Genomic DNA, 12,389 nt, shown 5'->3' on the forward strand with positions numbered 1-12,389 from the left:
TGTGTGAGAACCAGGGGACAGAGGCCAGGGAAACTGTACGGACCCCACTCACCCACACACACGTCTACACTATTCTCCTCTCATTCCTCCAACACTCCAGGCAAAATCCTGCCTCAGGACCTTTGTACTTTCTCTCTTCCCTGCCAGCTAGGCGTCCGCCCATGCTTGGCCCTCTCCTTTCCTCCAGGTTTTTACTAAAATGCCTCTGTAGCAAGAGGCCTTTCTTCATCTCCCTATTTAGACTTCATCCCTTTTCATGTTTTTCTCCTAATCACTTACCAGCACCTAAGTATACTCGGTATATTGTTCACTTATTTCGCTTATGGTCTGTCTCCTCCACTACGATTTAAATGCCACGAAGGCAGGGATTCCCATCTGTTTTGGCATCTGCTGTAACAAGTGCCCGGGAGAGGGTAGCAAGCAGTCCTAAGTACCAATTGAATAAATGAATGTCTCCTTTCTATTTTGGGCACAGGGTATCCAAACAAACTGGGGTCTGAAGTCATGAAATCCACACGAAGGCTACACTTTCATTTTCTTTTATTTGTGGCACTAAAAGACCAACAGTAGAGACAGTGTGGTGTAAGAGCGATTGGCTGGATGCCCTGGCCGCCCTGGGGAAGGTGAGTGGCATTCATCAGACAACGCAGAGCAGTTTCCGTCCTACGTGACGCCCGGCTCTGAAATCTTGAAACATTCGAAGGATCCCGCCATATCTGTTTCTTCATTAAGACAGAAATTTTATTTCAGGAATTCCTCTTGATTTCTAGTCATCTCTTAAAGAGCTTTTCCTACAGCCGTAGTTGACCTCTAAGATAAATACCAGAGACTGGGTGCTGTGTGCTATGAGAAGGCTGCCACGTGATCCACAGCAGCCATTCACCTGCCGGGCAAAAGCATGGAGACCAAACCCACACTGTGAAACACCAGCACAATTTTGATCTGATCCGGACCCAGCATCCACGCTTCTGCCCCGCAGAGGATTTCTAAGGCTCCTAGGGCAGCCTCCAGGCTCCGTGCTCAGCCCTCGGTTGCGGAGGGTTGCGCTACATCACAGCCCGCTGGGGGACAGCATTCCAAGTGGGCACTGCCATCCACTCCAACGTCCTTCTGATCTCAGCCAACACCTCAGGAGAACTCAGACCTGCCATGTTCATACATCACGTTTGATTGTTATTCTGGGTGATCATGGTTGATTTTTAATAGCTTTAGTTGGACAGATCATGGTCTGCCACCCTCCATGAGGTTTTCACCCCAAATGTTTGAGGAATAAGGATCCAATACTTTCATTAGTCAGTGATGTCACCTTTGAAAAAGCCTCCCAACTCTTTTTTCTTACATCAAGTAGCGTATGACATTCAGATTGTTTTAATTGATTTATATATTTTCCCTAGAATTCAGAAAGATTTTCAACAACTAAATGGTTTTAACCATCTACATGTGGTAAGTCTCCAAGGTCCAAAATCGGTCTAAGGCATGATTCTTTCCACTTTGTCTATCAATGTAATTAAGTGTGTTGGGCTCCAGCGTTTATAGTCCCATTAACCTGCCAACAAGAACAGTTTATTGGCAACTTTAAATATTCAGAGGCAAATACATTTCCTTGGCACAAGCCGCGTGGCAGAGTGGCATCCCCGTCCCTTTGAACCGTGATACAGACTGAAAGTCAACGAGGCGAGTTTTGGCCTGGAGACCAGGAAGCCACCAGACCCCTATATCCCTTGCCGGGTGGTGCTCGTGAGTGGTGAGCATCCTGCAGGGGGGTTTCTGCCACGATCGCATCTTGTTGCTGATTCACACGAGCAAGGGCACCTGCAGTGAAGAAAGAACCACAGTTACTCAGGGCGTGAAGCGGAGCCCAGGGTGCAGGTATCCGGGTGCTGAGGACCTGTGTGCCAATCCCTCCTTGCAATATTCCTTTCCCAACACAATGAGTGTTTACGCTGTACCCATCAAACTTTTAGCCCCAAGGAGAAAACTCTCAGAAACACAAACAACATGCCTGAATGCTTTCAGTGACTGGCTACAGCCTTCAGGAAAAAACATCGGGAACTGCTGGAGGGTCTAAGATGTGTCTGCAGGTCCCTGAGCTTCTCCCAGAGCCGTCAGCTGGCCCCAGCCCCGGCCTTCTCTGAGCTCCCTCCCGGTCTCTGAGTCTGTTAGGGGTCCCTCCTCTGGGCTGGTCTCTGCATGTGGGGTTTCTCCTCCGGGGATGCCCCTTTCCTGCTGGAAAACGAGGACTCCTTCTTCAAGAAGCGTTCAGACCATCTCTTGGCCAAAGGCATTCCTGCTTCCAGTCCTGGGCGGGCAGATCCGATCGCCCCCTTGTGTTGTGGGTTACCTGGCCCGCCGTGGTCTCCCAGCAGCTGTGTCTGTCACTGCTGGTGTGGGGACTCTGGGGCTGGAACCACGGCATCCATCCCCATCCCGTCCCTGGGCGCAGGACGTGCTGGGTGCCAGTGAGTGGGGGTGGGGGCGGCTCCAAGGGGCGACCGCAAACCCACACGTTCCCAGCCCACTCGATGCGTGAGCTCACCCTGCCACTCTGAGTCCAGCCCTGCACGCTCCTGGGATGCCCAAGCGCAGAATCTTGAAGGAAACAGTTCCATGCCTCTGAAGGCCAAGGTGAGCAGCATTTTTAAGAAAAGCGACAGATTCACGTGAAACCATGTGAAAGGAACACTGGATTTCTCACCGTGGTTCCACCGAGCTCAGCACATTCAAACTGGAACAGCGCTGGGAGCCGGGCATCTAGTCCTACTTTTCAGTGCGCTATCAGAGCGAACATCCAAGGACCCAAGCAGATTTCTTACCACCTGGAATATTTCCTGTGCACTTACACACTGTCTCATCTCATCAGAGCTTCAGCTCAGCTCAATCACTGACGCATTATTGCCATTGTTATCACTGTGGGTACTGCCTCCAATATAAAGATGGGAGAACCGGGGTGTAGAGTGCTGTCTCGGCCTGGACCAAATACTAGTAAATAGCAGTCCCCAGCGGGCTCATCTGAGAAGAGAACATGGCCCCAGGCCATGACCACGACTGCAGGGTTCCACCCGCTCGTTTCTTACGAGCGCACCGGCCCATCAGTGTCTCCTTGGCTGCAGCGGTGTCCACACCGGCTGAGAAATGAAACGGGATGAGATGTGGAGTTTGGGGGCGTGGAGGGAGGAGACTGGACCTGCTGATTTGGATGGAGCCCATGGGACACACACGGTGGACGTCAAGGAGGGCACTGAAGATTCGTGTCCGATGCACAGGGCAGCTTAGGCTGGAGGTGGGATCGGGGGCCAGCGGTCTGGACGGTGAAGGGTCTGCCTGGGAGAGTGAGGAGATTTGGAAGACAAGAGGTCTTGGGACTCTCTCCAGGGCCGCATGCAGCCTTGGGCAGAGGAGACTCAGAACGTGGCCAGAGGGGCAGGGGAAATGTGCAGCGCGCTGGCCGAGCCACGGGGAGTGCGCGTCCACAAGGATGCACGTGGTGAGAGCAAACAGTGCAACGGGAACCAGGGGCCCCCGAGGGCGGGAAACACAGATGAGCTTATGTTTAAACATTATGTTAGTTACGTTTTCAATGGGTTTTTCTTCAAACCCTAGACACCTTTAGAAGTGAGCCACCTCTAACTTCAAAACAAAGATTTTAATTGTCAGTTTGGAAAAGCAAAATCAGTTTGCTACAGAATGTCCAAGACACGGGGAAAAGAGTGTGTGTGTTGGGCAGAGAAGAACAGATTGAGCCTGTTATTGGAAAATGCAGCCAGCATCCTGTTAACAGTACGTTTATCCCATTTCCTGACCTTTGAAAAGGCACAGGAGAATAAAGGGCGCTATTCTTGCATCCAAGGGTACTAGCAGCATTGTGACCTTGACGAGGGCGGTTCTGAGAGCGGCCAGGAGGAGGCCGGTGGGGGATGGATGCTGGGGAAACGGAGTAGCACAAGTGGGCAGCACATCTGGAAGCTACAGTGAAGGGAAGCAGAGCTAGGCAGTGGTGGGGTCGGGTCCATGGGAGGGGGAGGGATTTTTAAAAGGTGTCTTTACTGTTATTGTTTTAACAAATTAATTGATATATGATAAACTGCACGCATTTAAAGTGTAAAACTTGATATGTTTTGACATATATTTATTCATTTTTTGGTCTGGCTTTATTTTTGGCCTGGCTTCTTTCACTCAGCATAATTATTTTGCGATTCATCGATGTTGTTGCGTGTACATTCCTTTTATTGCTGGGTAGTAATTCATTGTATGGATATACTGACTTTGCATCTGGGCTGGGCGAGTCTCAGGCAGGGGGTGCCCCCTCCTTCCCTGGTAAATGGGGATGATGGGATTTGCACTACAGACCCGCCCGGTGAGGCTCGAGGTATACCTCATCGCGTTGTCACCAGCACCACCATCACTTCGTCTCATCCCAGCACCAGCGTCCTGGTGGCCGGGATGAGATGACAACCGAACGGAGGTTTGGGGGTGAGGCAGGAGACATCCTGCACGCCTCGGTCACCTAAAGCCTGGCCCGACTGGGAGAAGCCACTTTCAGAAGGCGGTTCCAAGTTGCTAAGGTAAACTTCCCAGGACACAGAGGGGTAGTAGGCGGGACTGTGACCCAGTGAGGGGAGCTACAGGGCAGGCGAGTGAAGGAAGCAGGGGCTGGACATCACCTGCTCTCCTGGCAGTGAGCCTGCTTCACACTAGCCTGAGTGTCGCTGGTGCAGAAGACCCGGGCTGGGGGCTATTTGAATCCCTGGCTGGTTGAGACCTAGAAGGTGCTCTCATCACCACTAATAGCAACAATGATGGCTGCATGCAGATTGTAAAAGTTCTCAGTAAACTAAGAAAATATCTAGGAAGGAAAAGGAGAACTCCTAAATTTTGGTGTCAAGAAGGAAACTGAAGAAGGACAGCCTTAAAAAGCTCTGACTTGGACAATTCAACAAAGACGGCTTGGTGATGGAATTGGCCACAAGGTAGCATAAACCACACTGATGGCCATTAGTGTCAACCCAAGCTTAAAGCCACACTGGTAAGGGATTGCTATTTAGGTGGGGCAGGGGAGCGTTCTGCTGCCCAGAGCCCACTCACATGACCAGTGGACCTGTCCCGGGATGGGTGTGACCAAATTCAGGTGGGCAAGGAGGACAGAGGGCACCCCCCGGGGGAGGAGGGCGTGCTGCAAGGCGCAGCTTGGAAGAAAAACACTGGAAGTGTTCCTGGCATCCCAAAGGTTTCAAGCTTCCTGAAAGATTCTTTCTTATTTTGGTTGGACAAGAAGAAAATCAATGAAGGGACAAAGCTTGCAGTTTGAGGCCAAGTCAGAAAGCTGTAAAAATATCCAAGTTTAATTTTGTTTCCTCACCTGCCAAGGAAAATGATGTTTATACGGAAAAAGGTAAAATGAACAGTGGTGACAGAGGGCTGGTGTCCAGGGGAAGGAAAGAAGTTGTCAGGGAGCGACAGGATTCTCTGTTTCAGGTCCCTTCTTTCCACCCAGACAGATGAGTTCCTGGGGGGGGGGGGGGCGGGGCTAACGGATTCCCAGGGGACCCAGCCATGCAGCTGTCAGCCAGCTTTGCAGAACGGGAGTGGGACCGTTGGCAGAAGACTGGAGTTGTCCGGAACTTACCTTATTCTCCAAAGGAAAAGAAGGTGGTTTCTAACAGTGTGAAGTGGATTCTTGGCAAGTTTATCACGACTATGAAATAGATGAGTTCTGAGCACGGGGACCCCAAGTTGCACTCGGCCACTGGTCTGGAGAGCCAGGCAATATGGTGGCAAAGAATGGGCGCCCTCTCTCCCTTCCCCCAAAAGATAGTTACTGAGCACCCACTCTGTGTCTGGGGCTGTGCAAGGTGCTGGGACCTGCTGGAGCTCACGGTGTGGCAGGAGGGCAAGCTCACACAGGAGTTACACAGATCACTGCTGAAATTAGGCTGCGATGTGGTTATGGGGGGAAATGAGGTGATGCTCTGTTGGGGAACCTCCTCCAGCCTGGGGGCTGGGGGAGACTTTCTGGGGGCTTGAGGTTAATCCAGGAACATGCAGGACGACTGGGGATTAGCTGGTAACACTAGGAGGTGAAACGTTTTCCTTCCAGGAGTAGGGAACCGCACCCATGAGGGCCCTGAGGGGTCACTGCAGTGGTGACAGGCATCCCTGGGTTCCACCTGCAGGAAAAACAGGTCACATGGAAGGTCTGTATAGGCAGGATGGTCACAGGGCAGCAAAGACAGAAATAACCTGTCTGTGCCTCTGAACTCTCCGAACTTCACTGAAACACATCAAAGGTCTACACTGCGCGTTGCCGAGCCCAGCATGGCCTAGAGTTGCTGCTGCAACTCTTTTCTGTCCTGGCTCAGGGGCTCCCTGGGCTTTGATGGCGATGGTGTCACATGCCTAATCACTTCTCACAGGGTCTCCTGCCAAGGCCAAGCGCCAGGACACACGTGTGATCTGAATCAGTTAATTCCTGTGGTGGGAAAACACACACCTGGGAGGGCCCAGCCGCGGCGTGCCCACCATGGGGCTTAATGAGGCATTTCCCAGAGGCGTCCGCCCGTGCCGGGCTGACGCGGAGTCTGGCTGGGCAGCGGCACTGACCTAGTTAAGGCCAGGACGAGGCCCTCAGGACATCTGTGGCCCACTTTCCCATCTGTGGAATGGAAGCTGCAGACTTTCAGTACAGGAAGGTCTGGACAGAGGAGATGCTTGCTCTCTGCCCTCCTTGGAGCAAAGCTAGGACACACGAGGAGAAGGTCTTGGGGCTTTCACCAGGTCTCTAACTTTGTGAGATGTCCCTAAGGTCAAGGACAAACCCCCAACCCCTTCTTTCTCTCCTGGCTGAGAGTCCCCAGGGGGCACAGACAATGCTTCATTCATCTCTCCATGTAGCAGCTACTACAGTCCCTGGACCCTGCTGGGTTCTCAGGAAATGCTTGCGAAATGAATGGCTGGACGTGTGAATGTGTTAAATATAAACACGGATTAAAAGGGCACTTGGTGTCCATTCCAGGCCCTCTGAAACAACGCATTTAAAACAGACCGACAAAGGCTGTCCAACGCACACAGTTTCACCATGAATAAGAATGCAGGATGGAGTGGAAGGCGGAAGCGGATTCTGGGGTCCATTTGAGCCCTGCCCCCAGCAAGGGAGGGCAGTGTCCACTGCGGAAGGGGCAGCAGACAGAGCAGAGCTGAGGACGCTGTTATCTGGGGCTGGAGGGAAGACACAGAGTGGGCAACGTCTCTGACAACCGCAAACACAGAGGCGGGGCGTTCAATTCACACTGTGGAGGGAGGCAAACAGACTTCCAATCGCCCTGAAAAGTGGCCAGCTCACTTTTAAGGTGGTGATTCCTCCTACATCAAATCGACCCTCTGGTCTTTTATCATAAGCAGCATCGTCACCGACGCAAAACGTGTGTTCAGGGAAGGGTGAGTAACTGTGCCCGCCTTAGCAGTGAGAGTCCCTCACCTCTGCCAGCTCTCCCGGGACAGCCGGATGCCCTGCTTCTCCTGGAGGCAGATGCCTGGAGGACTCACGCACCGCAGCCCCCCACGCCACCCGGGAGAGCCGGGAACACCCCGCAGTCCAGGACGCTATCCTGGCTACACGCATCCCGGAGCATCACTGAACACCAAGGATGAAGGAGCCTCTGCTCGTATTGAGAATCCACAGACAGCGCAGCCCACACTGCTTGGATCCAGGAGTCCCACACTTAGCTCACTTTCCTTGAGGTGATGCAACTTTAAAAGCCCAAAAGGTGAAAGAAAGCTAAAGAGGCAAAGCTCAAGCGACTCGAGGTGTAAACGCCGTAACACACCCCAAACTGCATCTGCTGCGAAGCCACGGAGACATTCACGGCCAGCGCCCCGCAGACAAGTGCCGCCTAGCTAGACTCCTCACGGAAGGCGCAGTTGGCCCTGGTCACCTGGATCGCACGTGTGTCCCCTGGTGTCACAGGTCTGCTGTTCCACACCAATAGGGAGGGCGAGGCAGTCGAAAACGAGGTCAGGTGCACACCTCCAGGAGGACAAACATTGGTTCCAGGTGACGCTGGCCTGGCCGCACCTGGGTGTCCCTGATGGAGGCTGAGCTGAGGCTTCTGGGTGGAAGGTCCAGGTCCTGGCCTCCGAAGTCACATGTCCTTCGGCAGGTTTTACGTGGCCCTGAGACGCAGAGTGTAAGCAGGGGAGAGGGGAGGGGGTCTGGGTCGCTGTGTAGAGCAGTGACACAGTCCTGTCGCTCAGCCCTTAGGCCTCTAGGTAAGATGTGGTGCATTGGGTAGACAACGGGACAGGGTCTCCCAGGTCACCCTCATCGTGCTCACTCAGGCCCAGCTTACAGCCCAAGGGCATCAAAACCTCAGACGCGCCAGACTCACTGCCTCACCCTTCCCAGGATGGGTAACGCAGGTCCCAACACTTAGATTAATCCAAGAAACAGTCCAAACGTGGGCTTTTGACTGCCATGTGAAGCTGTTGCCACAAAGCTGAGATCCGGATGAGCAACGGCCTGGCCTCAGCCCCCCTGGACCTTTCCTGCGGGCACTGCCAGGGCCGCGCTGCCCACTGTGTGGATACACACACACACACACACACACACACACACACACACACACACACACGTCTGTGTCCCGCCACCCCCTGGCCAGCAGGTCCCGGCCCTTCCTACCACTGTCCTTGTGTTTCTCCCCACTTTCTTTCTCGTGGCACAAACAGCTTCCTCTGCTCTTTTGGACAGTTCGCAAACTTGCTTTTTAAAATTATCTTCTGGAAGGTATGGGCACACGTTCTAAGAGAGAGAAAGCCTGAGGTTCAAGGTTGCAGTGGTGGCCTCTCCCCCGCTGTGCAAGCCCAGGCAGCCTTTTCTCTCTGGGCCCCTGATCCATGTGACTCCTGCGAGGTGGACAGAGTAACAGCTATTTGAAATGACCCAAAACCAGCCAATGAGATGATGTATACGAGAAATGAGTACAGCCTTCATATAATTACAGTCAGCATTACTCAAACTGTATCAAAAGCTCAAAGGACATGGATAATTATCTCAAACCTCAAAGTAAAGTGACTTGATAAATACTAGAAAATTGCACATGAGTAGGCTCAAACCCCTGAAAATCTGACTCAGCATGTAGATGTCCTGTGGTTCTCACTTTGAAACAGTGTTTTGGAGACTCGAAATCGTTCCCTCAGACCAGCCAGACCATCAAGGTTGATAACCAGCTGTGCTGCTTTGGATTCTCTGAGAACGACCGGCACTTCCTTTCTTTTTCTTTTTCTTCTTTTTTTTTTAACTGAACTATAGTTGATTTACAATACTGTGTTAGTTTCAGGAGTACAGCCAAGTGATTCAGTTAAATATGGATGTATGTATATCTATACTATACAGGTATTCTTTTTCAGATTCTTTTCCACTATAGGTTATTACAAGATGTTGAGTAGAGCTCCCTGGGCTATACAGTAGGTCCTTGTTGATTATCTATTTAATATATAGTAGTGTGTATCTGTTAATACCAAATTCCTAATTTATCCTCCCCCGACCTTTCCGCTTTGGTACCATGAGTTTGTTTTCTATGTCAAGAGTCTGTTTCTGTTTCATAAATAAGTTCATTTGTATCATTTTTTCAGTTTCCACATATAGATGATATCATAAGATATTTGTCTTTCTCTGTCTGACTTACTTCACTCAGTATGGTAATCTCTAGGTCCATCCATGTTGCTGCAAATGGCATTACTTTGTTCTTTTTTATGGCCGAGTAATATTCCATTGTATATCTGTACCACATCTTCTTTATCCGTTCCTCTGTCGATGGACACTTAGGTTGCTTCCATGTCCTGGCTATTGTAAGTAGTGCTGCAATGAACACTGGGGTGCACGTATCTTCTCAAATTAGAGTTTTCTCCAGATATGTGCCCAGGAGAGGGATTGCAGGATTACACGGTACTGTTCCCCATAGTGGCTGCACCAATTTACATTCCCACCAACAGTGTAGGAGGCTTCCCTTTTCTCCACACCTTCTCCAGCTTTTATTATTTGTAGACTTTTTGATGATGGCCATTCTGACCGGCGGACAGGCACTTACTTTCAATTGATATTGCAATGTGCTTGGAGGAAAGAGGTTGTCTCAGGGTTGAATTCCAGAGCTGCCTTCATCAGAATCCACATGGTCCATTTATTAGGACACTTATTTAGCCATGCACCCCAATTTCTTCACCTTTCCCTCATTCTATGTAATAAACGTTCTAAGTTCATAAATATATAAATTCTATAGAAATGAAAAAACAAGTAAAGAAAACCCAAAAGCCCTCAATAATTTTTAACTGCCCTCCCCTCGCCCCCCCCATCCAGAGGAGAAAGTGTGAAACTGGCTGCCATCCAGTGCCATGTGGTTAAGCACATTTTCTTTTTCCAGTATCCTGAGGCTGGGCTGTGCTTTCAGTGAGATGAATTGCCCTCAGCATCCTCCCTATGTGATGTCTTGGGTCCCTGACGGGGCCACAGCACACAGCATGGATGCCTCTCCATCACACGGACACGCTCTGGGGCTGACCCGGGAGCCGTGGCCATGGCCCCAGGAACGCTCCCAGTCAGTGGTGTTCAGACCGCTCCTGCCCAGGGTGGCACCGCTGGGCGTCCCGGCTTCAGCGAGGACTACCTTCTAGGCCCTAGGCTCCTGGGTGGAAAACCTTTTCAGCAAAGCCTGCCGCCCTCTGTGGAAGTGGCCCACCGGTCTCGTGGGCCAGCTGCTCTCTTGCAGAGCAGTGCAGAGTGGACATTCTGTGCCCAGACTGACCCCTGTCTGGGTCCAGCCCTATGTGAACGAGGGCAAGTTACTCCGGTTTTCTGAGCCTCATTCACTTTCTGTGTAAAATGAGGATAATCTTAGTACTGACCTCTTCAGGTACATGTGAGAACTTAAGCTTAGGGTCTGGCCATAATCTCTCAGAAAATAATACCTGTCACCACCTCCCTATTATTAGCCTAACTCCTCCACCCACTAGAAACAGGCAGGAAGAGAGGGTCAGTCCATGCACAGAATCATTTTGGAGTTAAAGGAGATCTCAAAATCCATCTGGCCCAAAGGCCCTTTCAATTTGGGAATCCTACTTTGGGCGCCACAAATTCCACTGCTTTCAGGGACTAGGTGGGCATAAATGTACAGACCAGCATAAGACCAGATAGAGGAGAAGCTTTAGAAAAACCAGAAACGTGTGCTCTGCCCAAGAGACGTCACATGCAATAATTTTCAAAATGTATGTTGGCAAAAGAAAAATAAATTACGAAAGGAAGAAGGAAAGAGAGAAAGATGAACTAATTAACCAGTTATGCTGTCGCCTGGACCCCGGTCGAAGGCCATGAGTGTGGTGCAGGCCCTTCAGGGTGCATCACAAGTGGCTGTCCTGGATCACAGGCAGCCGTGGGTGGTGGACACGCGCTCAGGGGTTAGGAGTGCACTGGAGCCCTCCCTGCATCCCAGGAGCGAGTTTGGCGTGACTTCCCACGACGCTGAGGGCGCGTCTGCCCAGGGGCATTCTTCTCCTGTCCTCTCACCCACGGGAGCGCGCACGCGCAGTCACGCATCCTCACCTTTCTCAACCGCGCGGCCCCTGTGCCTGAGCGGATGGCGTCCATCAAGGCCTGCCTGGCGTCCACCGGGTTGCTGAGGGGGCCCGAGCTGGACCTGGACGCCGTCTGGGATGCGGTGGGAGCCTGGGTGACTGGAGGGGATGGGGGCGATGGCGGCGGCAGGGCGGGTGGGGACTGGATCCCAAAGTCTTCTGGCCCCGGGGGTTCTGCCCCATGTGCAGACAGCACGGCATCGCGGAGGCTCTGGAGCTCCTCAGAGGCGGAGGACGTCACCTAGCAACGAGACGGTTAAACGACAGTGTCCTAAATGTCCTTTCCAAGAGGCGGTACAGGGTATCTGACCGTGCAGCCAGCCCAGGGGGCGTGTCTGCTTCCCATCCCTGGGCTTTCCTGGGGGCCGGTGGTGGTGGTGGTGGTGGCAGTGACTGATGGCAGGGAGGAGGGCTGTCAGTCTGGCACTACTGAGACCCCTGCCCTCCTGCCTCATCGTGGCGTGTCTGGACAGACCCCAAGGCCACACACCAACGACCAACCAATGGGGATGAGCCCTCCTCCAAACACGGAAGGGAAGGTGTCCGTTCCGCTTTTCCTTGGATTCTGGCTCTGGAAGCTGGATGACCCTCTGTTCCCGAGCTCCAGTCCAGGTGGTCCTGCAGCTGTGCCAGACCAGCAACTCCATCCCTGAGTTGAGACGTTGCCGCCTCCCACTGCTGGGTGATCTAAGCCCTGAAGCCAGGCTCAGCGTCCCCGGAATTTGGGGAAGTGCACAGAGCTAGATATGCAGGGAGGACTTACACGTTTGGGA

General features: G+C 52.2%; 1 protein-coding gene across 7 annotated transcripts in view; it reads right to left on the minus strand.

The window, feature by feature from the left end:
* Positions 1-530: 530 nt before the first annotated feature.
* Positions 531-12,389, minus strand: part of COBL (cordon-bleu WH2 repeat protein) — a 257,530-nt gene continuing 245,671 nt past the window's right edge. For 5 of the 7 annotated variants that reach the window (XM_029234103.1, XM_029234100.1, XM_029234102.1 and 2 more), the window contains 2 exons: positions 11,585-11,857; positions 531-1,812 (listed from right to left, as the gene is read on the minus strand). In XM_029234103.1, coding sequence (XP_029089936.1) covers positions 1,795-1,812; positions 11,585-11,857 — 291 coding nt within the window. In that variant the 3' untranslated portion in view covers positions 531-1,794. Of the gene's footprint in view, positions 1,813-11,440; positions 11,858-12,389 lie in introns of those variants that run through there. The other 2 variants (XM_029234097.1, XM_029234098.1) reach the window with 1 other exon arrangement.

Source organism: Monodon monoceros, unplaced genomic scaffold (genome assembly GCF_005190385.1).
Source record: "Monodon monoceros isolate NGI ecotype Baffin Bay Population unplaced genomic scaffold, NGI_Narwhal_1 Super_Scaffold_2, whole genome shotgun sequence".
Lineage (NCBI taxonomy): Eukaryota > Metazoa > Chordata > Mammalia > Artiodactyla > Monodontidae > Monodon > Monodon monoceros.